General features: G+C 38.1%; 1 protein-coding gene across 12 annotated transcripts in view; it reads left to right on the top strand.

Annotated features, from left to right (window-relative positions):
* The window catches only part of GPHN (gephyrin), a 321,622-nt gene extending 296,987 nt beyond the window's left edge, over positions 1-24,635 (top strand). For 10 of the 12 annotated variants that reach the window (XM_086614073.1, XM_086614070.1, XM_086614071.1 and 7 more), the window contains 6 exons: positions 13,742-13,829; positions 15,905-15,978; positions 18,730-18,794; positions 20,078-20,181; positions 22,446-22,542; positions 24,502-24,635. In XM_086614073.1, coding sequence (XP_086470199.1) covers positions 13,742-13,829; positions 15,905-15,978; positions 18,730-18,794; positions 20,078-20,181; positions 22,446-22,542; positions 24,502-24,635 — 562 coding nt within the window. Of the gene's footprint in view, positions 1-3,389; positions 3,462-13,741; positions 13,830-15,904; positions 15,979-18,729; positions 18,795-20,077; positions 20,182-22,445; positions 22,543-24,501 lie in introns of all 12 variants that reach the window. The other 2 variants (XM_086614064.1, XM_086614062.1) reach the window with 1 other exon arrangement.
* The last annotated feature ends 1,340 nt before the right edge of the window (positions 24,636-25,975 follow it).

Below are 25,975 nucleotides of genomic sequence, written 5' to 3'. Positions count from 1 at the left end.
CTCTTTCATTGTGCACTGTCAAGAATATTCTCCTTTTCAAGCAGAAATGTTTAATATCTGTCAAAACTCTTGATAACATTAGGGTGAACTTCAGAGAAGTTGTCATATGTGACAAGTCATCTCTTCTAATGCTCGTATTCAGAAAACACAAAGAAACATCTGAGCCAAAACAGAAGTGGAAAAAAAGAACTTGTGAAACAGGGTAGTGCAAGTCCCAGGGGATCTTCATACCAGTAGGAATCTACATAGTGTGACAGGTAATAAAATTTCATACTGTAGAGGTGAGAGGTGCAAAGCTAATGCACAACAGTGCATCATTCTCATAATTGTCCTCAACACAAGCAGCAACTTCTTCCTAAATTAGCACTTATAGAATCACAACCCAGTCGTAAAACATGACAGTAAACAGCAAATAATAAAGAGGACAGAATACTATGAAAATCCTCCTCTATTTGAAAACAGAGGGAATCAGTAACTGTATTTGTTGAAGGAAAATAAAAACTACTGTAGTCTATTTCTGAGGCATATATTAACATTTTAAAAAATACTTGGAGACATATAAGTTCAGTTTACTAGAGAACTTCAGCTTCTAGGAGCCAAAATATCATTCACTTAAATGACTTTCAACCTTCTTAATATCTAGATCATATATAGGAATTTAAGTTCCCAAGTTACTAAGAAATTCTTGAGGATTGAAATTTTACTATTAGTATCATAGAATAAAATAATTGAAACTAATGAAGGCAGTAGATACAGAAAGATCAAAGAAGTGGTGAATGCTGAAGATGCATCACTGTGTCAGCAATATGAATCACTTAGAAAACTGGTTATTAGTATATTATTAATACAGCCAAGTATGAACTGATATATACAAGACTAAAGATGTAAGTAAAATTACAGGATGGAGGATTGTACCCTGAGAATTAAAGACTTAGGAGAATTGTAGCAAGTAATCTCCTAAATACAAGTTCTAGCATATGTATAAAGAGCTAAGTCTCCTGTAGAATTACAAGGTTATTTTTGACCTTACCTTTGTATTCCCAGGACAAGAAGACAACAGTACATTGTATAGAATTCAGAGGAGAACCATTAAAGTTTTTAAGTGGTGGACAGACAGACCGTATTCTCCAACGGTATCAGAACTCAGGCTGATTAGTTCAACAAAGATATTCTTGCAAGATGACTAGATTACATTGCAATACTGAGCCACATGGAGAATAAAATTTGAATAAAATTTCTATTTCAGCAGCAATGGCTATATATTAAAGTTAGACTAATCCAGACTGTAATTAAAGCATAAATTTAACAGTGAAAGTAATTAGTTATTAGGAAACTATATCAAATGCTTTTATGGGTACTCATTTCAAAGCAAGATTGGATATTTATTTAAATGTGATCTACAATTCAAACAGAAGTAAGTTCAGGGAGGTTCCCAGACTATATTAAATACCAAATCAGACAAAATTATCAAAATTATTTCTCCTGATCACAAATAATCTCTTAACTCTTATTTCAGAGAATTAAATTAATTTTCATGTTATACTAAGAGACAACATGTAGTAGAAGCACAAACTCAGAAGACCAGTAGCAGCAGAAACAACTCAGCAACAGTAATCTATAAAGAGAGAATGCCAGTCAGAGATTTGACTATTTCATTATGTGATGCTCTAATGAATTTGAAACTTTCTGGAAATTTTGACAAGATGGCTTTTGGTTTCCTTACCTCTGTGCAATTTGTTGTGCCGTTTAGAAAATCTATAGTTTCAGTCTGCCTTCTTGGAGAAGAACATTGTGAGAGTACTCTTAGAGTTTAGCACCTTGCTGGAAAAAGTTCTTGATTTTTGAGACTGCTGTCCATAATGTTGATGAGTAAACCAGAAGCTGGGATCACTAATGAAATGTGAAAGTCTTTTTTTATGTCACTCCTGACACAGTGACCCTATTTCAAGAAATAAAGACTGACTTTATGCTCTAACAATGGATAGAAGAACAAATGAGAGACTTAAGCCATTTTAAGAAATGTCTGTCTTGGGAAAACTGTCAGAAAGAAATGGACATCTAAACTTTTATCCTTAATAGTTTTAGTATTTTTCCATGACTTCCAAACAACATTAGTATGCATCTGATCTGACAGACCCTTTCTGTAATGACCTGCGAGGAGAAACCAGGCATGGATTTACAAGGTGATAAAGAGGATTTTAGATTTAATTTTAGTAGCGTCCATGTGCATGCTCAACAGTATAAGATAGTGCAGGCATACTGGCCCAGTCTTTTCCTCACGTTCCTCAGTCAGACAGGATCTGTGTGTGCCCAGAAGTGGTCTTTGAAATGATAGACTGCAGCTGCTGTGTGCAGGATCAGTTGAGCCTAGTCTGAGGACTAGGGAGGGAGCTTGGTTTTGTTGTTGTCAACAATCCAGACAGCTGAAAAGAAGACAAGACTCAGGAGTTGCACAATGACTATTCATGACCTAATCCATTTCAGTCTTGAACATCTTATTTTAGTTTTTTTAAAAGAGACATTTATAACTCTTCATGTCAAATGAAGAATATTTTGCATTTTACGTTTAATAGTCCTACATGTAGGAGTATGAAAACATAGATTTCGGCTTATTTCATATTTCTGTTACAAAAGACACTATCTAAAAATTATTTCTTCTCAGTGAAACTGATTTGGAAGAAGTATAAATAAAAGGAAATGCCATCTTCATAAAATAGGAATTCATAGCAAAACATTGTTTTAAATAAGGTCGTGATAGGTGTAACTTTCTCTGTTTCTGCCATTTTTTCTAACCTTGCCTCTTGTAGCCAGGTAGCTGGGTATGAAGCTTCTCATGAGTGAAGTGGCATCTTTATTGACTATAGAGATACAAAATTAGGATAAATACAGCCCTTCCCCCCTTGTAGTCAAGAAGGTGACATTTAATATGCCTTGAGACCCATTTCCTGAATAAGAAGCTAGAAAATGTGAGTAAAAATGTTTCAGTGAGGCCTATCTCCAAATATTTTCCCACTATATGTGATCCTCCTTCCAAAGTGTCAAGGTATTTTAAACTTCATTTTGCTTTGCCTGGAAGTCAAGAATAAACAAGTTTCTCTGTAGACTCTGCAAGGAAAAATGAACTATACATTTTTGGCCCAAATCCTTCCATAAGTTCACTCTTCATCCTTGTGAGAAGCCTGTCCAAACTATAATGGAAATGTGTTCCTGTACATTCCCTTTCTCTCCCATTGAATGGCCTTGCAGAGAGGAAGCATTTCCCATGATGATTTTGAATATTCAGAGCCACCACGGGGGACAGAGCTAGGCACAGAGCATCCCTTTCACCCCAGGAGCCTCTCTTCTTCCTTGGCTCTTTATTATACCCCTTCTGCTTCCTTTACCCTCAGGAAGCCAGATGTTTTTAAAGAAGAAGGGACACAGAGCTTCCAGAACACTGCGGAGACAGGCCTACCAGATTGGTGAGCACCGTTTTTAAAACACTTGGGATGTTGAGGCACATGCATGCTCACAGGCAGGATTGACTAGGTGTCTGTCAGTGCAGAGCTTGGAGCACGGATTTTATCAATGGTTGCCGTACAGAAGCAAATGATGTTTTATTCTGTCCATTAAATAACACTGCCTTGTCTGTTAAGTTCTTATGCACCAGTGCACTGTAGACACACATGGCTCCACAACATTGATAGAATTAAAATTCTATTAATACCAAGAATGTTTATATTACTCATCAGTAGCAGCGAACACCTTAATGCAGCAAGGCTTTTCCATTTTAAAAATAGAGCAAATTAGGAAGAAACCTGCTGGAAGGTAGTAGCGAAGTACAACTCTAGAAGAGTCACTACTGTGACTCTTCAGTCATACCTGCATACTTGTTTTTCCATTACCATGCTGATTATCTTTGAAGCAGGCTAACTAGAACGTTCATGAAATCTCTAAATTATCCGCTATGCTTTTTTTCCAAAATACATATACAATTATATACTAGGTCTTATTTAGGAGGATGGCTTAGTAACATAGATTAATATACAGAACTTACCTCCTGTCACAGACAGGCCAAAGGGGCAGGAGTGATAGCAGAGGGAGAGTAAACCACTCGTCATTTTCTCCATTAACAAATAGAAAAATTAGTTTCTATAGTTAGATTTTTGTAGGAGTTAAAAATAAGCAGAAAAGTAATAAAAAATCTATCGAAGGTAGTACTTGAAAACTTCAGTCATGTGAGGATCCTCACTGAGGTTAAGGGGCCTATTTTTGTGGAGAAACCTTTTGGCTGCTGCAGCATCCTGTGAAAGTTCTTTCCCTATGCAGGCTAACTAAGAAACACCTGTAGCTCGTTACACTGGGAAAGTTACCTTGAAACAGGTGCTGTAGCATTCAGCCAATCACTCTGGGAGATGGATGGTCAAGTGACCAATAGCCTTGACCCATCTAGCAAACCATGTGACTCCTGACTATTTAAGGCAGGGCGTTTACTCCTAAGGGGGAGGCATTTCCTCCTGAGCCTTGGAGGAGTGTGGGCCTTCCTTAGAGTAGAGTCTAAAGCCTTTGCATTAGAACATTGGTCTGCTTGGAGCTGCCTGAAGCCTTCCAGCTGCGACATATTTTTATAACAAAAGGTTGGAGGATGACATTCTAGCTTAATGCTTGCTTTGCATACTGGAAATATGTAAGTTTTTGCACTCATTACTGAATCAATCTGCTGTATCCTTAGCCTTCAAAAGACTTGTTCTTGTTTAGCAATTAATTGTTCATGCTGAAGCCATGTTGTCATAAATCTAGATTTTCCTTATTAAATTGACTGAAGAGATCAACCCACTATGATCTTACGCTATACTCCACATATCCCAAAAAACTTTAATTGCAATTAGCTTACAAGAACCTGCAGTCTTTAAAACATTCTAGATTAATGTGAAGAACATGATATAGACTGTCTGCTTTATCAGAAATTGCTTAGAAGCTGGTATCTACCAGCAGGTGATCAACTTGGAATACCTCGTACAAGTCTCTTCACATATTGCTGCTAACAGCCTAAGTCTAGAGGACACATTAAATGAGCCTTTGGGCTCTTCTAAGCAGTGCTGGAGCAAGCATCGACAAAAAACAGCCCCTAGAATAAAGCCTAGCTACCCAAAGCATGAGCAATAAGAAGATACTACTTCTCCCAGAACTAGAGACAATGCAATGAGCATTTTCTTACACTAGAAACATCTTTGTGTTTGAAGGAATATAGTCCAGTGTTGTAGAGACGAATCAAGTTCTAATTCCTTCATTGACTAACAACTGTCAAAGAATTGACTTGCTCGTCTCAAATGGGATAAGTTTCTCTTTCTGTTCCTTCTGTTCACTTATTTCTGATAAACTGTAGTTTACTCTTCTTGAAGAATTTGTATTATGTTTTAGTAAACAAAAATCAATGTCGTATTTCATTTGACGTTTTCTAAAAAATAAGTATTTGTTTTAAGACATAGCTGATAACCGGGAATTTAAAAAGCCTTTTATATTATCTCTGACCTGTGGCTTCCAAGGCATTTTTCTGGAGGCAGACATTTTTCCAATTGACTAAGTTATGATTCTGTAAAAGGTGGAAATTTACAGAGAAAAACTTCATTTTGAGTCATTGCCTTTAGGGACTGCATTTCTACCTGTCATAGAGACATCCATCCTGTAGTTCAATCGCAGTTACACCAGTTTACAGGGGGGATGAATTTACCTAAAATTCACTCAAAATTTATTTAAAATTTACTCTTACTTAAAAGTGAAGTTAAAGCAAAATGAAAAGGTAAAAAATTCTGTGATAACAATACCATGTCACTGTGTGTCAGATTTGGTAATACTATTTGCTTTATGTAAGCAACTGGCACTAATTACATCAATCATAATATTTTACTTTCAGTTATGCCAGTATAAGCCAATTCTCATAATTCATGAGTGCTCTGAAAGAAAGAACTGCAGAACATGTTTACCCTTCAGACACCAGTGCACTGTGATCTTTACTGGTGAGCAATGTCTTTGGCATTGATTATAGTATTGTGTGGTGTAATAACTCAGTCATATTATTTCAACCCAGCTGTAACTGTTGAATATTTTCCACTCTAAAAGTGAAAACTTCTCAGTGAGTCCATATAGATTCACTTCCTTCTTAAGAAGGAAGATAAAATAGAAGCTATTATCTTTATCAGTGAAATCTCATCCAACTTCTTGGAAAAACTATTGGATTTCTGGTAAGTATTGGGTTAAGGTTCACTGTCCCCAGCTAGAAAAATAGCCAGGGATAATCTATTAATTCATGGAAACCAGCAGTTCTCAGGCTTCATCTTACATTTAGTGGACACACACTAGCCTGAGTTTAGAGTGGATGAAGTGCTCACGGGTTAATACAGTGGCACAGCACCTGAAGACAGCTATTATCAAAGCTCTGGTCCTGCTCTTTCAATACTGATTAAAAAAATCACTGCAATCCACAAGCAAATGCTTGCAGATCAACGTGCACAAGCAGCAGACAAGAATGTGATACAGGATCCAACTATCAGCAATGTGTTGCCTTCATGTAGGAATGTGCTCCGCACTACATAAGCACCTGGCTTGTACAACATGAGACCTTTTCCTCTTGCTCTCCCATGGCTATCTCTGTGAATAACCTCTCTGCTCTTTTGTCATTCTGGCTTATATATGCTTGCGAGTCTTTTGAAACAGTTCGGGAAAACAGTGGAGTAAGGTACATTATCATCCAGCTACAGAAAAAAAGGTTGAAGGCATTAGGCAGATCTCATGGTAACTTCAGTAGAAGAGTTGAAGACCTCTAATGAATGTCTTTTTGAGTTCATAAAAGTAAACATAAAAAAGATTACACTGCACAATAGTGTTCTTTCTTGCAACAGCCTCAATTAAAGGAGCAGCAAAAAGTAACAAAGACAGATTCTTTTATGTTGCTATCAAATAGACAAAACTTACATAGCCATGTTGAACAAGCCAAAAGCTTCTATAATTATTCCAGCTTTCCGCGCAAGCTGGCCTATATTCTTACAGAAAACATACTGCATCTGTTGAAAGTGATCCAGGGAAATACCACAGAAGGTAGAAAGAAGAAACATTATGAGAACATGATGAAATACACTGGAGAATTTTGAAACAAATACAGTTTCAGAGGAGTGCCCATATGTTCCTACATACATTATCAAAATCAGATTAGCTTCTCTAGAAAGCCATACCAGTCAAAACACAGAATTCCTATTCCATTCACATGTTTTCTTTCTTTGAATTACATTCATTGAAATACATTCGTAGAATCATAGAATGGTTTGGGTTGGAAGGGACCTTAAAGATCATCTAGTTCCAACCCCGCTGCCATGGGCAGGGACACCTTCCACTAGATCAGGTTGCTCGAAGCCTCATCCAACCTGGCCTTGAACACTTCCAGGGATGGGGCATGCCAACTCCTCTGGGTAATCTGTTCCAGTGTTTCACCACCCTCATTGTTAAAAATTTCTTCCTTATATCCAATCTAAATCTACCCTCTTTCAGTTTAAAGCCATTGCCCCTTGTCCTGTCACTTCATGCCCTTGTAAAAAGTCCCTCTCCAGCTTTCTTGTAGGCCCCCTTCAGGTACTGGAAGGCTGCAATAAGATCTCCCCAGAGCCTTCTCTTCTCCAGGCTGAACAGCCTCAACTCTTCAATATTACATTCTACAGAAGTTGGGGTTTAGTTGGCTAAACCTAATATGGCATCTTTTCACTCTTCTGCATCCTGCACATTAGTGATAAGCAAAATATTCCTCTTGGCCATGAGGTGAGAAGTGGGTGACAGACTTTGTTTTTATGCGTAGCTGCATTCATCTATTTATTTTGAAATCTGTCACCTCAGCTGAATGAGCACAAGAAGAGAAATGAAAGTTAATCGTAAAGAATCAAATCCATATCCCATCTTTCCTGAAACAGAAATGTCATTGAACTTGATGAGATCTCTGAGTATAATAAGTTAGAGTCTCATAGTTTTTTTTGATGAAAGCTTTACTTCAGTAAATTCTTTTTTGTTTTGGAGGTGTTTCTTCTTTTTTTTCTGCTGTAGAACTAGAAGCTTGATTGGGATCTTTGCATACAAGGGGGATCTCTAGCAGGTCCTTGTACCTTAGTTAAATCTTTTCTTATTGTAGGAAATCTGTTTAGCAGAAAAGAGACCGCATAAGATGCAAAACTGTTACAAACCACTGTTTACAGTTTGTGTGGACATGGCCAGAATGAGCTAAATTCAGGGTACTTGCAGAGAGCACATAGCCTTTTGAAGTTTGCAGTCAACTGCTTTGGTTTAGAGGAGCAGCTGATCTACTTTGGTCTTTGGTGTGACTGGTGTAGGATCACTGCTAGCACTTCAGTTTTCACCATGCGTCCAGGAATCTGTAGCTCTCTCAGTCTGTGAGGAATCATATCTGAAAGGGTTGAAAGGGTAATTATTTCAGCAGATAACTGAAATACTTGAGATGCTTTCAAATAAAGCAGTAGGCAAGAGAGGTTAGCAAGCTCTGGTTTTGTACTCACAGTAGTCACTTCTGCATGCATCTGGTACATTATGGTGCATGCATATCTTTCTGTATCTGTGTCCAACATATCTGTAAAGCACGCAGGTTTAAGGTGCTAACTGTGATGGTTTGCATGCACAAATTTTGCAAGTACAAGTTTCCAGAAGACCTGGGCTGCTAAAAGCCTGGGCTGATGCATCGAAGAATACAACAGTCACAAGTGTTTCTATTAGTCACCCAACAGTAATAGCTTTGTATGGCAATGCACAACAAGGACTGGAAATGACTTTCAGGTAATGAGGTTAATTTGAATAAATGAGACTACTGTGGCAAAGAACTTGGTGGAAACAGTCTGGGAAATTTGTAATGAACTATGGATATTGTACTGTGACAATGGCTTGATAAGTCAATCCTAACTAAATATTCCAGTTCGATTTTACAGGGATCATTCATTTTACTACAGAGTGGTAGATGATGCTGATCACCATTTGTGGTTATTTGTTTTCTAAATTAAATTATAAAACTGAGCAGTTTAATTGCATGTATGAAACTGCTGGTGTTAAGGGTTGTATCACAGAAAAGGCTGACAGATTTATAATTAATGACAGTGAACCACAACAATAGGATCAACAGAAGTGAATTAGCAGACGTTGATTTCCATTTGAAAGAGAAAATTACACTGTAATTTAGACTACTTCAAAATGGCACTTAAAACATAGAGAATTCTTTGGTCTTGACTGTACTGTAGCTATTTCTTTTGAGAGAGATAAAGGAAAAAGTATTCGACATGACTGATGTCTATTTTAATGAGGCTTGCGTCATTTTCTTGTTCAAGCTCTTAAGCTCCTGTCTTTTCAGTTCAAAGACAGCTCAGTAATCAAGTGCTGTATAGCAGTTTTCCCCAAACTAGCTTTGATAATCGGAATTTTTCATGAATCCAGAAGGTGTTCCTATTCTGGTATACTGCCTTCCTGCAAGCCCTCTCTTCAAATTAATGAAATCAAGTGGCATGTCAACTGCAATGTCATGCATCTGCTTACTGGATTCTATGCATGCTGCTGCCACTATGTAAGAGATACCCTCCAACTAATTTCCAGATAGTACTGCTCATTCTGTTTAATAAAACTAAATAAAGAGGGTCAGGAAATCAAGGTAGTAAAATAGATGATACTCTGTTTATCAGACTGGAAAAATTATTATATATAGAAGATATACTATATAAATATTATATATAGATAAAAATAATATATAAATAAAATTAATACATAAATAAAAATTATTATAGAGAGAGTTATTATGTATTAAATTAATATATAAATAAAATTATTATATATAGAAGATAGTACATGGACTCTATGCAAAGCATTATGTCTGCAGCTTCAAAAGTGTATGTACAATACACATAATACTTGTGCAGACACCATCTGCTGTAGATGGGGATTTCTACTGTTGAGAGAAGGTTTGGATTTGTGCTTGCTTACCTGTATGAATAGTTTCGTAAAGTGTATGTAATCCTTATAGAACAAATTTTCTTAGCTGTATTTACAGAAGATGTGGAATGAGATCTGAAACATACAGAGAGTATAATTTTTTAATCAATTGCAGCATGTTAGAAAAGCATGCTTCTTTCTTGTGCACGGTGTCACTCTGACTTTGGAAATCACCAAATGAAACAGAATAGTTTTGCCATCTGGAAATGAGTCTTCCTATCAAAACCTACTTTACATTGATTAAGGTATTCACTGTTATATTTGAGCACTTGTTACACTTCTGTCCATGAAGGGAAAAAAATCCAGGAATAGTACTTTCACAGGATATTTTAAAGGATTTACTATAGTAAATTAGGCCATTAGTTTAGCTAATCCAGTATCCTGCCCCTAGCAATGGCCAGGGCTTCAGAATACAGCTTCTGATTTGTACCTGCTCAGACAGTGAGTGTTTTTTCTCAGCTTCATGGTGATTTGTCACAGGCCTTTTAGAACATTGTTATACAACAAATGAAACTAGAAGTAGTATATTGTTATCTGATTATATCAACTATGTGTTAATATGCAATTTGTATTATAACTCTGTGCATAAAATCCACTAAAGGCAAGGAAAATGTTTGCTACAGTGTTGATTGAAGATTGCGCCAGGTGACTCCTGTAAGGAGTGTTTTGTGTTAATTGCAGGGTCGTGGAACTACTAGCCTCAAGTAGGATAGAAAGTTAGACAGACCTGAGTGACAAAAAGAAACGTGCCAAATACAGCAAAAAGAGAGAAGCATTCTGCAAAGGCATGGGAGGCAATTCTGTAGATGTCTCCTTTCTTCAGAATAAAAACCAAACTAGCATAATCATTCCATTTATTACAATAAAACTTCTATCACATCTTTCAGTGCGGAAGAATTCAATGCATTTTGCAACTATCTAAAGATGATATGAAATGCTGTTGGTTGTATAAAGTTTTAGTGGTAGAATTTTTAAATGTCTTGCACTATACAAATGGTAAAGAAAAGGATATATTACACAGGTCATTCTACTGGAAATGCTAAAAAAATGTACCAAGTCCAGTAATCTTCAACTTTTTACATGACACGTAATAAAAAACCTGTATGATGAATTACTCCAGTCATATGCTACGCTCATAAACAAAAGTGTGAATTGAGTCTTCACCTGGTTTGAGTTTGGGCTTATTTTGTGCTTGTTAAATAAATTTGTATATATACACACACATACATATATTCAATATGTATATTCATTTTACTTAACTTTAACAACAGTTAAATATAAACTTGTTTGCTTTTTACTGTTCCTTCCATTATTCTCAAACCTCAACCAAAAGCAAGCACACTTCATAAAACAGAATTAGGATGTCTCCAGACAGGTGGTCTCGCTACTTATGAATAACTCTTAAATAATTAAGCAAGATAAAATGAAACAGCCTGGAGCAAGCTCTAGATAAGTTCTTAAGCTGCATCACAACCTAATGAAAAAAATATACCGAAAGCAGTCTTAGTGTAGTAATAGTGGCATGAGTGTCTGGCTGTCATTGAGCTTCAGGAAGGCCTATATCAACCTATGTAATGAATATATATTCCTTGTTGCATTCTAATCAGCACCCTTATTGGCAAAGATTAAGGAATACTCTAGATCTTGAGACACTTTTCCTATTACAAACTCTGTAATATCTTGTTACATACAGATTACTACTTAGACTATCAGTATGAAACAATTAGTTCTGAAGAAGGCAGTGACAGTAGCCAACAACAGAGTTGCTTCTTTCCTGCTGATTTTTGGATAAAATGATCCTGAGATTTCAGAAAGGGCAGCTGAAAAAATGCCTCTATTTCCTAAAGAACAAAGGAGGAGGTGGTTTTGCTAGAATCCATGCGTTTTATATTTTCTCCCAAAGAAAACAGAGTTCAGCCCTTCATTATAGGCCATTTAGAGTATCCAAGTACGCGAAACAAAAATCATAGTCACATGCCACAAATATCTGCAGCCACTGTTTCCTTTAAAAAAAGGTAGCATATAATTCTGTCTGATTGATTACAGCCTACAGTATTGCACCAGCAATCTGCCCTTCTTTCTGCTGTAGTTTGTTGCCTACCTCTTACAAAGCAATATGACGCTGAAGAGTGGATGTAACCCAACACAAATAGAAAAGTTTTGCAGGATAACCACAATGTGATGCCAAAGGTGATGCTGCATCAGTCACGACATGGTGGAGAAAGGGTCTTGAGCCTTTCTGCCTGTAAGGCATAACCAAGCTAGAGGACACTTGAGGGCTCTCTCGTGACGAGATGAGGAGTGTGCAGGGTTGCATGCACTTGAGATATCTACTCAGTGAGGGAGCGCAGTCTTTCTTGTGTCACATAAATTGTAGTGCACGCAGCACCACATAATGCTAACTGCTGCTTATATTTCACTAAACCATGGGCAAAGACAGGATGTTCAGAGGAAAGGATTTTTCTTTCTGAGACCTTTTCAAATACACAGTTTCTGTTAGCCTCTGAAAGGTCAACCTGGACTTGCATAGTGTTTCTAGTTTTCTTGTTTCTGGTTCGAACCCCAAAATAACTGCAGTGATTCTGTCTTTTAGAATATAGAGATATAGCCAAAGTCCCTGAAGGATAGCCCACATGCCATTTGCAGCCTGCAAAGCCTTGATAACACATAATGGTGTTTTGTAATGGTAGTGTGGCATTTAACTGAGGTGCTGTGTTCCAAGTGAAGTCCTTTATACAGTCACTAGCATTATTGTGCATTCATTTAATTGCATTCTAAGAAGTGACAGCTTCTCATGTAAAACTTTCAGGATCATTAAAGTAAAAACATACTGTTGAAGGAACATTACATACAGTCATAGCAATCTGATCGGTCAGCTTCTGATCAGTTCACAAATGTTAAATGCAAAGTATGCATTTAATATATTGGAAATTCTTTTGGATTCCTTTGGTCTTGTCTAAATTGTATTACCAAGTTTCTCCACTGGATGCCTTGAAGCTCTGTATTAGCATCTGTACTGCTATTAAATAGCTAACGCCCACTTCGAAGTTTCCAGTTTAGATCTGAAAAGAAAAAAGAGTTAAGACACCAAAACTGAAATGTACTCAGCTTCTATCCTTCACAGTTATACTCTTTGCATGGAGGAATATCACAGCTCCCCTTACACTGTTTCTTATGAAGGTAAATAGACACTTGAACAGGATGGATTGTGGTTTTTTAAGATGAAGTGGATGTACAGCTGGCTTTGCTGCAGAGCCCTCTAATGGAGAAGAAAAACAAAGGATTTACTCCCACTTTTCACTGATGGAAGTTTGAAGTGGAGCCTTACCCCCATTTTTGCACACATCAGATAAGCTAGACAGGTAGCACTGCAGCCTGCTTGGTGGCCAGTAATTTTCATGTGTCAGGTCCCTTTATGTAGCCCTGTCAGTTCATCTAAATCATTATTTGTATTGCTACCTACTGTGCAAATTACATACTTTTAGACACTTGTATTAGTGTTCTTCAGTCCCAGCCTAAGGTATCCCACAGTTCCTGTCGCAAAGCTCTTAGACAGAAAGGTGCCACGCAGTGTGGTATTCAATTAATGAGATTGCAGTTCTTGACTTGAATAGAGCAGTGTGGAGTCTTAAGAAGGAAAAGATCTTATATTATCCTAGAGCTGTATCTCTTTCTTAAAATACGTGCGTGCATATACATATTCCATGCCACTAATCTGCTTGCCTGTTCTTTCCTGTAGCCCAGATGATTTACTGAATGCACTGAATGAGGGTATCAGCCGTGCTGATGTGATCATTACATCAGGAGGTGTATCTATGGGGGAAAAGGTATGCTAAATTTAAGTATGACTTTCTGTAATATATGTAAGCATTTCAAGCCAGAGTCTGTCGTCAGAGCTTCTACGTTTGTATTAATGTTTATTAAAAAAGGATCTTACTTTTTTTGGAACACTTAAATGTCAGTTAAGTAAGAAAATAGTCTTCAATGCTATCTTCATTCCCATTGTTCTTACACTGTACTATAGTAGACATAGTACAACAGGGAAGATTTTAATTCTTGATGTGAGTGATTTGCAAATGTGTTTTTATTTAAGGAATGATTTATGTAGTTTTGATGAGGAAGGTGCTTGGTTAATAGCAGATGAAGGCAACAGGCTTCTTTTTATTCTTAGAGGAGGTAAAATGTAGATAGAATAAAACTACTTTGAAAGTACTTCAAAAAGCAACCTGAGCATATAAATAGCTCTTTCTTACTCAGCAGATCTGTTTCCTGAATATGCCAAAGCGGTATCTGTTACAAAAATAGTTTTATCACATTTTGCGCCTGATAGTCCTACAGAGGCAATACATACGAGACACAGTGAGCTGATATATTTGCCTTTTGAATCATTAACAGAATTGTTGATTGAGTTCCTGTTGGTAATCCCTGTGCCAAAACCATCAAAGAAAATAGGGATACACAGATGCTGGTGGGGCGTAGATGAACCTGCAGGACATTTATTAATCATGACTTATGCGAAGGAAAACTCAGATTACTTTTTGATCCCAGGCTGAATCTGTGAGTTTGGCAGGTAAAAGAAACATCTCTCCTTTTATAATTAACAGATACTAAAGACAGTCCTTAGGAGATGGCAAACATGAGTGCTGTTTTTGTCACTTTTCTGAGTAGAAATCATATTGTTGGATACATCATGAAAATGGATAACTAGTTAAACCAGTGCCAATGACTTTCAATCCCATTATTATTCTCAGTATTCCTAGACAAATAATCAAAGACAAGTGCCGGTCTTTAAATTTGGAATGTGGTGACATAGTGCAGACACAGGAACACTAGGAAGTCACTGGGCTGCTGAGTGGCCTTGCAGGCATTTATGATTTCTGACTAATTTCTCCCGAGCCTGAATTTAAAGCAACAGCATAAAGTCAATAGGCTCTATACTCTGCTGCTGGTTAGCCCTCTGATACTGAGCTTTCAACAGTTTTAATGAAATAACTGTGAACATCCAAAAAGTAAATAGAAAGTAAAAAGGGGATTAATGCAATCAATAATTGAGAATTCATGCCTGGCTGAAAAAAGTTGCTGCTTTCCAAGTATTTGAACACACACACACACACACAAAAAAAAAAAAAAAAAAGATGGGAAAACTGCAAGGGAGCTTCAGATTTACTGCTTCCAAAATCTCTCTTCACAGATGACTGTTATGTCCTCTGTCTTTAATCTCACTAAACACAACAGACAGGATACTACATCTTTGAGCACAGCAATTTTCAATAAAAACTAAACATGTAATTCAATTTGGTTTAATAACTGGATCGATTGTGTTTATTTATGCAAAATCTTGAACTAACGCACAAGCTGCCCACAGTTTTTCCTTTCTAAGGACTCTTAAACTCGACCACTGTGAATTAGACCATGTCCCCAAGAAATGATGATGATTACAGTATCCTGAAAAACTATGATTTCTACAGTACAGTATTGATTTTAAAAGTACTAGGAAATCTCTACTGCTAGATAGCTTCCATGGCAAAAGTTAAATAACTTGATGATTTTAAGTCTTAACTTTGAACCATAAAGGCTTTTTTCCGTCTTTGACATAGAGAATGTTTTGTAGTAGGTATTTGTGGGGTTCTCTAAGATTCCGATGCTGCAGCTGACTTTTAAGTAAATATATTACTATGTCCTTGTGGAGTCAGGTTTGGCACTTAAAATGAGTCTATTCCTCACCTCTTTTTTTTGAAAATACTTTCTTTCAAATACTGGAAATTCCCCACTGGACTGTAGCACTTTCAGGGTATGAAAAGTCTTTCATCTTCACTTGATATTAATTAATTGCTTTGAATGCTTAGATGATGTAAGCCACTTTGATGTTACTTAATCGATTTTCTTTTTTTAATTTAAACAGGACTATCTTAAACAGGTGCTGGATATTGATCTTCACGCACAGATTCACTTTGGCAGAGTTTTTATGAAACCAGGGTAAGAAATCTTTCTACTTAGCAGCATAGACAGAGGCTATATTGGGCCAAATATCCTGTATAAGTGTTTCAGTAGATTTCAGTTTTCCAAATATACTGTAAACCACATGGTCGGTATATATGGGAAAAGAAGCAAAATCAATTCTTATCAGATTAGTCATCATCTTTATGGCCGAAATTACTGGAACAGAGAGATTAATTTTTATCAGTAAGAGAGATTTCTCTGATAACTGTTGCAAATCAAGTTTGGGGTTTGGGGGGAAACCAACATGGTGTAAACACGGCCAGAGTCTTCAGTGTGATCACAGAGCTCAGATATTGACATTTTTATGAAATAACCAGGAAATATAAGGATATTTCACTGCTGGTTTGCTCAATGAGAATCTCATTTCATTTCAAAATTTGCATAAGTCATGTTCCTACAAACAAGCAATTTCTTGAGAGAAGTGAAATGACAGATAATTTACAAAGTTTTCTCTAACTGGCATATTGAGCATAGTGATTTTAAAGTAAACACAATCTTTTATGTGTTTAGTTTGCCTCAGAAAACTTTCAGCATTGCTTTCCTTTGCTGTAGCACTGCTAATTAATGAGTCTGGAAGTCTGCTTTGTAGAGGAAATGAAAACTACGTGTATTGAAAATAGAGAGTTCTCTTTCACAGTATAGTAGCGGAAAGATGTCCACAGCTCTGCCTCACTAAGCGTGGAGTGCAGTTTGTTTCTAAGCTAGGCTGGCACGGTCCAGTAACACAAGGCCAAGTGCAGCTTTGAGGAGTGATTCCCTCTAGCCCATAACTGTTGCCAGGGAGCAGAACAGAAAGTGAATGTTTGCTGTGAAAAAAGACAAATACTTTTACTGTGAAAACAGACAAATACTTTTACTGTTTCTGCATACAATCCAGTAGAGAACTGCATCTGGGTTTGGTGCTTGTGCTGCTACTGCCACCACCTCCCATCCATGAAAGGAACAAATAGCTGAAAGCGTGTTTCTTTCCATGCTGGATGTAGCCCAGGCGTGGAAATTGCTCACTGCTTCTGTCATACTGCTACAACCAATGTGGGCAAGTCCTAAAAGTAGGATCTGCACTCCAGCCTCTGCTGCTGACAAGAATGGATAACCTGATTTAGAGAATTCAGATTATTAAAATCTGATTCTGGCTTATCTGAAAGTGAACGTAATTCTTTCTTCTGGTGATCCCTCTGTAGACTTGTGGCAATAAGCTTTTAATAACTAGCCAGAAAAGCTTTAAGAAATCTTATTTTCCCCAAACATCCATTTTCATTTTCTGCCATGAGAAAGATATTTCCTGCTGCTACGAAAACATTTGGTCATCTAGTCTTACTGAGAATGTAAGCACTCTCGTTTTCATTGGCTGTAGTGCAATAGCAAATACTATGTGTTAGTTTTTATTAATTCTGTCTTAAAAGGTCTTATCACTTAATTAATTCTGTCTTAAAAGGCCAATGAATTGTGATTACTATATTGGGAAAAATTCCCTTGAGTAACTTCTAACAGCGGAGCCAGAATTTGCTTTGCGTGCCTGTATTTTGATGTGCTACGTGACTGCAGAGTGATGCCTGGGATTTACCATTCCTCCAGTTGATCTGAAAGTCACTGAGCTAATATAAGGTTGTATCGTGCCTAGCAGCACTGCCAGAAGAAACTACTAGAAGACTTTACCAATGATGGTGTTGAAATCTCACATGATAATTCAGAGCTTCCAGTAAATATGAATTAGCAATTAGATTTTTTTGTACCTCAATTTGTGTACTGGTTATGAGATTTGGAGGTCTGGCACATAGTTCCCATTGTGTTAGAAACATATTAAAACAGAAACTTCAAACACCAACTTCTCCTGGTAAAATAGGATGTTGATTAGTCGTAGCAGATACAAAACTAGATAGTAATGATCAAAGTGTGGCAAGTCTCCAAGGTTGCTGCTGTTCAGTAACTATCATCTGCTGACCAGGTGATAGTTGTTAGTTCAAGATGAAGCCAAGGAACTCAGCCTAATTATTGCTCCTGTAAAGTATCATTTCTAATGTTTAAAAGGATGATATTAACATAGATATATAGAAAACTTTTTTTAATGGAGGAGTCCCTTTTCTTTGACAGCCACATTCTGGAGCCATCACATTACTGTCCTATTTGTATGATAACAAGTCACTAAAGATCACTCAGGAGCAGTTCTGAAAGGCAGAGAGGGCTCCTTACTGATAGACCTAGGTCTTACCTGACTGCAGCTCTGCCTATGTATCTGAATTTGTTCATCTGCAGACGTGGTAGCAGTTGCTGCTCTGAAATACTGCTCTGTTGTCACTACTGCTGTAGACAATGGAGTAAGAGAAATTAGAGTCACTAGTGTTACAAAAAATTTGGAGAGCCTTACATGAAAAACAAATACAGCTCTGTAACTGCATAATTTCAGTATTACTTCTTTGTTAATTGGCTTCTAGCAAGAAGACAGGATTTAGATTTTTTGATTACTATTTCATCTGCCCTTAGATGTTTCCTCACCAGAAGCAAAATCATCTACTTAAAACTTCATAGCTGAATACTACGGAAAACTAATTGTTCTCTCATCACAAAGAGAGGATTATACCCCCAGTACGGAATAAGCAGCAGGTGCTAATGAACTGGAGAGAGAGAGAGAGACCCTGTTTTGTTTTCTTTTCCAAATTTTTGAATAATAACATAATAATGTTCAGTCAAAGTCTAGAGCAGATATTGAATAGCTTTCCTTTTTCATAGCCTGCCAACAACTTTTGCAACTCTGGATATAGATGGCGTAAGAAAAATCATCTTTGCGCTCCCAGGTAAGATGCTTTGTGAATTACTTTCATTGCTGTGCGTAGATGACAGACATGAAACAGTGTAGTGACATTTCACAGCACTTACGTCTAGTCTTGGCATCCCTGAGGAAGGTACCTGTAAAGTTTTCCCGGAAATTTCCAGAAGAGACAGGCTAATCTGATAGGGATATACTAAGGAGTTCTTTCTTGTTCCTGTCCTCAGAATTTGCGGGTGTACAGGCCTTATGGTTTCTTCCGTCCAACCACTACCTTGGGTTTTGTAACTGGTACTACGCAGAGGTGTTTTTTCCTACAGCTCCCTTCGCCTTCGCAATAAATATTCTGTGTGTGTAAGTCAGTGTATCCACTCTGAAGTATTGAAAATGGAGATAAAAACGAGGGAGTGCCTAGGAACATGTCACAAAATGGGGGTTTTTTAATCATGATCGTACCGTGGAACCAAAAGAGGGCAGCATCGCTTCACCTCCTGCCTGCTGTGGTCCTTGGGAAACCACGACCTTCAGAATAAACATTTCCTTAGCGATCTGGCTACAAATCTCTATCCTCCTAAATCAGAAGAGATTTATTTTAGTCTTATTGCTCTGGCTTTGCATGGATTTCTGACTACACAAGGAATCCTGTTCTTGATAAGCTGGTGGTTTTCAGATGTATTTCTAGTGCTTTTTCTCTCTCTTATTTTAGTTGCTGCAGTATATTTTCTTCCTGGGAAGGGATCAAAGGAGCATCTGTGTGATCATAGTATTTATTTTAGAACTATCATCTAAAGAAGTCCAGATGTGTAAGACAAGTGGTGTCTGACCAATGTTGGTCATACATCTCTCTTGTGAGCCAACAGAAAAACATATGCTTCAGTAGAATTCTCAGAATTTGTACTAAAGCATTTTGCCACTCTGTTAGGGACTTGAAAGTTGTTTTTCCATAGGTTTTGGAAACCTTAATCATGAATCCAGAGCCCTATTAGCTAGGGTCTATACTTGTGCACAATAAACCTTGCCCCGGCCCTAGACAAATGTAGGCATAAGACAAAAGGCAATGGAGGAGCAGAGGCAAATAGGACAGTTCTGGTCAGGGCAGGATTTCAGCGCACCATCACTAGAGAGCGTAGCTTTCAACAGATGTGCTTGCAACGTGCTGCTCCAGTCTTGAATGAAACATTTCCTGTACATAGCATGAAAAGCTCTTTAGAGTCATTTAGAGTGCAATTGGAATAAAAACACAAGATCACTTTCAGCATTTCAGAGTGTAAATCAAGAAGCAGTCACCTGCAACTGTTCTTTGTCCTACAGGCAACCCTGTGTCAGCTGTTGTCACCTGCAATCTCTTTGTTGTTCCTGCACTGAGGAAAATGCAGGGTATCCTGGATCCTCGGCCCACAATCATCAAAGCCAGGGTAAGAAGCTTGTCCTCTATTTAAAAATCCTCTCAAGATGCTGAAGCACAGCTTAGCTATTTGGGCTCTGAAAGGCTATCTTGTTTGGGGAATCTGAGCCCTAGACTAATTCTGGCAAGTTGAAGGAAGTTCACACAAAACAGAGGTACATTCTCAATCTTTGCTAATGGTAATATTCAGTCCCATAATTTCTAAGAGTTAGATAGTCATCTAATGGAGCAAGATATACAGATGCAGGGGCAGCCGTTTGCCAGTCAGGCAGGAAGGACGCTTTCCTGTTTAAAAAAAGCCATTTGTTTTAACCAGAGATAGAAAACACAGAGTAATCTGGGAATACCTAAAGAGGGTATAGTTGGATAGTTCGTATTAGCAATAGAAAATAAAAACTTTAAAGCCTTTCTGTTCTTGAGTTATTTACATAAGTAACCCACGTGACTCCACCTTAAGCAATATAAATCCCTTAAACAATTCATTTCACTCTTATAATAAGTGGTCATTTTATAAGATGGTCGCACTCAAAGAGTTGTGGTCAACGGTTCAATGTCCACATGGAGGCCTGTGACGAGTGGTGTTCCTCAGCGGTCAGTACTGGGACCAGTGCTATTTAACTACTTTGTTGGAGACATGGACAGTGAGATTGAGTGCACCCTCAGCAAGTTTGCAGGTGACACCAAGTTGTGTGGTGTTGTGGACACGCTGGAGGGAAGGAATGCCCTCCAGAGGGACCTTGACAGGCTGGAGAGATGGGCCTGTGTGAACCTCATGAAGTTCAACAAGGCCAAGTGCAAGGTCCTGCACGTGGGTCGGGGCAATCCCAAGCACAAGTACAGGCTGGGCGGAGAATGGATCGAGAGCAGCCCTGAGGAAAAGGACTTGGGAGTGCTGGTGGATGAGAAGCTCAACATGAGCCGGCAATGTGCACTGGCAGCCCAGAAAGCCAACCGTATCCTGGGCTGTATCAAAAGAATTGTGGCCAGCAGGTCGAGGGAAGTGATTCTGCCCCGTGAGACCCCACCTAGAATACTGTGTTCAGATCTGGAGTCCCCAACACAAGAAGGACATGGATCTACTGGAACGAGTCCAGAGGAGAGCCACGAAGATGATTCGAGGGCTGGAGCACCTCTGCTATGACGACAGGCTGAGAGAGTTGCGGCTGTTCAGCCTGGAGAAGAGAAGGCTCCGGGGTGATCTTATAGCAGCTTTCCAGTACCTAAAGGGGGCCTACAGGAAAGCTGGAGAGGGACTTTTTACAAGGGTATGTAGTGACAGGACAAGGGGCAATGGATTTAAACTGAAAGAGGGCAGATTTAGATTAGATATAAGGCAGAAATTTTTTACATTGAGGGTGGTGAGGCAGTGGAACAGGTTGCCCAGACAAGTTGGAGATGCCCCATCCCTGGAAGTGTTCAAAGCCAGGTTAGATGAGGCTTTGGGCAACCTGGTGTAGTGGAGGATTTCTCTGCCCATGGCAGGGGTGTTGGAACTAGATGATCTTTAAGGTCCCTTCCAACCCTAACCATTCTATGATTCTATGATTCTATAAGAAATCATGGATATTATAACTCTGTTTAATATAGATTCAAGACGTTATTAAAATGTATTATTCTTCTATTTTTGGTTCAAATAAAGTACCAAGGAACACATTACCTATTATAGTTTTCCTAGTGTTCTTGGCTATACACTTTTCTCATACTGCTTATCTCATGTGTCTCTTTCACACTTCCTCAGGCATCCAGATTTTTCTTTATCTCACAACGAAAATATTCTAAAACAGAGAGGAATTTGTAGTGACCTTCATTTTTGCATGAATTTTCCAATGTGTTCCATTAAATTCCATCCCTTGTATGTCTTTTCATTTCAAAGTTTGGTCATTTCCCTTTTGTCAGAGCTAGCAGGATTCTGAATGTAAATAAGAATTTTATCTTTATGCAGTGTAATCCAGAGACTGGAAACAATAAAGCTTTTTGCCAGAGAAATACTATTTTTAATCTCCCAGTAAAGGAACAGGTTGGAATATTCCGCTTAACACATGTAGACTCCATCATACATTTTGATATTATAATATCACAGTTGTATTTCCCTCAAATACCGCAGTCTCTACCTTCTGCAGCTTTTTATCTTGCAGTAGACATTATCTGACCTCAAAATACAAGTTTTTAAACAGACTGGTTTTAAGCAAAAACAATTGAGCAGATGATTTCATTATCTTAGGCGGTGCAATCTCAATACATGACATTTTCATCCTTTCTTTGCTTCTTCTACAGTTATCATGTGATGTAAAATTGGACCCCCGCCCAGAATACCATCGGTGCATACTGACTTGGCATCACCAAGAACCACTACCTTGGGCACAGAGTACAGGTTAGTGCCCAGTCACACCAGCTGACAGACACACTCACACAGGTCCTTGCCTTCCTACGTATATGTCTAAAACTAAATGTGTGTACACATGTTTTTTCATCTGACTTTCCTTATGTAGACTGATTTGCTGACATACTTGTGCACGTGCATCCATGTACGTTAGTATAAAATCTAGTCATGCTATGACTTACCAACTTAACGGTTAAAACTTCCTTTATCTGAATAACCTGCCTTTATACACGCACACGCACACACAAAATACACCTGTATGCTTGCATACGTGCACACATTCCTCTTTATAAACATTCCCACTTGGACTCGCAGGCACATTTGCTTACTTTTGCTCTTGTGCGTGTACTAAACAAGCACAAGTTGGGAAATAGGTAGGAACAGTACAAATGAAGTGTGATTCTAGCTAAACTGTAAAAGTAGAAGAGATAGAAGAGACTGTATATGTTCTCTTAAAGCAGATTAAGACTTTTATTAGTCATGTTTACCACTTAGGGATACTTCTGGATACTCGGCTGCAGCTGAGTTAAATACTATATTTGAATACTTTTCTAGCTGTATACTGCTAGAAGACCGACTCTGCCAGTTTCTCAGTTATTCAGGTCTTTAAACAACTAATTGTCTTTTTGCTTCATCCAAATAGTTCAATACAAAGCACTACATACCAGTCTCCACAGGGAAAACGTTAGCTCAAATGCATCTTACTGTTTAGTCAGAGAAAGTTTTTACAATTGACTGCCAAGATCACACAGCCTCTGACGTATTTCCAGGTATAAGTAAAAGTATTACTGACATCTATAACACTATATTTGGTTTCACTCTGTTTTGTTGTGTGCCACTTCTTTCCTTACGCAAGCAGACTGTCTGGTATGATTTCTCTGTCAGTCTGGAAATTTGAAAACCAAGAAACCAAAGGGCATGACTTTATTGGATTTTCATTTTTTGTCAGTACTGCCAATATGATACTGTTTATTTTCAGGGCATGTTGTGAAGCTCAATGTCTCAAAGAAACCTATTTTTTTAAGGCGGTATATGTTACGGAGTTACGCAGCCGGCCGCCATAACAGGGTCCAGCGCTAGTTTCTCATTGAAAAATGTAAAGTCCGAGTGAAGGTTTCCATTTCCTCTTTTATTAGTTCTCAGGTTACAGCTTGAGCTGGGTGCCCCGCCTCCCCTGGAGAGGGATCCTTACCCCACATTGCGCCTGGCGATTATACCCGTACACAGCACCCAGTCCCAACTCCAATCACTTAATTCTGGTCGCTGGTCTCTTGATTTCCTGTTGGTTTTCTTTGTCACTGGACTGGCCTTCTTCTGAAGTTACCTCATTCTCTTGGAATTGTTTCCTTGGTGCTTATCTTCTTCATCCTGCTCAGATCTTCCAGATTCAGCTAGTTCGGTGTCAGCAGCATTAGTTTTATCAAAAAGTTTACTCTCCGTCAGCATTTGCAGCCTAAGACTTCAACTTCTTTAGCTCCTAGTGGTAAGCTACCAATACTAAACGAGACTATTCAGAGAGAAGAACATGGTTCATCAAACTTATTCTATAACAGTATATTAAAAACATTCTAGACTGTGCTGGTTTTAGTCTTTATACAATTGGAATTAGGTATACGAATTGAAAAATAAAGTAATTTTGTTAGGATAAGGAATTCCAACAGAAAAGCAATTTACTATGGCAAAATATGAGGTACAGATAACGTGGAAGTCTGGACAGGAAAGTGATCAGCAGAGGGAATGAGAGTTTTGAGAGCCAGAACGATAAGATGCCGACTAATTCTCTAGAGTTCTCTGTTTCCATCCACCTTGGAACAGTGAGATCCCAGCTCAATGAATAAGTCGGCAACATGAACATCTTTGTAAGAACAGCTTTTGTTTCTCGCGTGGTGCATTGCAGTGTTTGAAACTAACTGAAAATTTAACTGAAATTTTTCTCTCACTTTCCTGTAGGGAATCAGATGAGCAGTCGTCTGATGAGTATGCGCAGTGCCAATGGACTGTTGATGCTACCTCCAAAGACAGAGCAGTATGTGGAGCTTCACAAGGGGGAGGTGGTGGATGTCATGGTCATTGGAAGGCTATGATGTCACCAGCAAGAGCGAAGCTTTGATGCATGTCCACATATCATTGACTGTATCCTGTAATATGCAACGGCACAGCTAGTTTTTCTGATTTGGATAAAAGTTGATCAGTATAGTCAACATCTTGAATTATATTTCAAATGGAATTTAAATAAATACCTTTTAAAAAAACCTTTAAAACAAATCTTAACAAAGAAATTTATTCTGATTATATCAAAGCAACTTTTTCCTTTCCTTGCAATTGCTTTGTGTGTTCAATGCTAGTTCTAATAGCGGTAGCTTTTAGTAGACAGCAGTAGGTGCCTGCAGAACTTGTGTTTTTTCTCATCTTTAAGATACAACTACTTATGCTCTTCAAACAAGGCTGTCTGCTTATTTATACTAGCGTAGACAACACTTGGATTTCCCTTATTAGTATGCTTCATAACCGCTTCACAGAGAGCTTCTGCTTGTTCTTTATCTTGTATCTCGTGTTGATGTGCACAGTGCCAAAAGCAGAGTGGCTGCACTGGGAACCCAATGAAGCCCCGAGGTTTTGTCACCTCGCTGCGCATTCAGGGATCTCTCTCCTCCCGGCAGCCACCCAGCTCAGTACTCTTGGGCAGTAACTGGATACCTTTTATTTCAACAAACAAAAAAATCGCTTCCTTAAGTGCTGACAGCCTTTTTAACCAATACATTTAAAAATGTACAGAACTAAAAACTAAAAAAAATCAAAGACTGATCTTGTACAGATATTAGTGTTACCAGCATTCGTGTGGAAATTAAATGAGCAGAGAAATAAAACTAATGTTAAACAACTCTGTACCATAACATTTTCTGTAATGATATTGAAACTTAAATGAATAAAAAAAATCCTCAATCATTATTTAAAATTTCACCTGTTTAGCCTTGTTGTTTGAACTAAAAAAATAGCAGTTTAGGAGGGTATTTGGGGTGGGGGAAGAGGACAGGAAGGAAGGGAAAATAATATATGGAATCTAGGACCTTCCCTCATGTACAGTATCACGAGTGAACTGAAAACACAGAGCGAGCGAGCTCTCCTCATCTCCCAAGGGACAAAATGGAAGCAGCATTTGGGAGGTTTTACAATTGGACTAGTCAAAGCTGGAGAATACTTTTTTTCCCATCTACATTGCATAGCAGTTGCAAGCAGCCCGTGTGCTGCACTGTGTGGAATTTGATAGAGCATTCATATTTTTTTTTCATGAGATTCTCTTTTTGATACTGGGACTATTCAGCCCTTGCCAGATTATGTGTTTTGGTAATTTCACATTTCATCTGGGATTAAGACCATAGCAGAGCCACTACAACACTTTGCTTCTTGGAGTTCATGGGTAAAA

The sequence above is a fragment of the Tauraco erythrolophus genome, chromosome 6, assembly GCF_009769465.1.
Source record: "Tauraco erythrolophus isolate bTauEry1 chromosome 6, bTauEry1.pri, whole genome shotgun sequence".
NCBI lineage: Eukaryota > Metazoa > Chordata > Aves > Musophagiformes > Musophagidae > Tauraco > Tauraco erythrolophus.
Note: the sequence above shows the minus strand (reverse complement) of the source record. Positions and strands in the feature narration are given on the sequence as shown.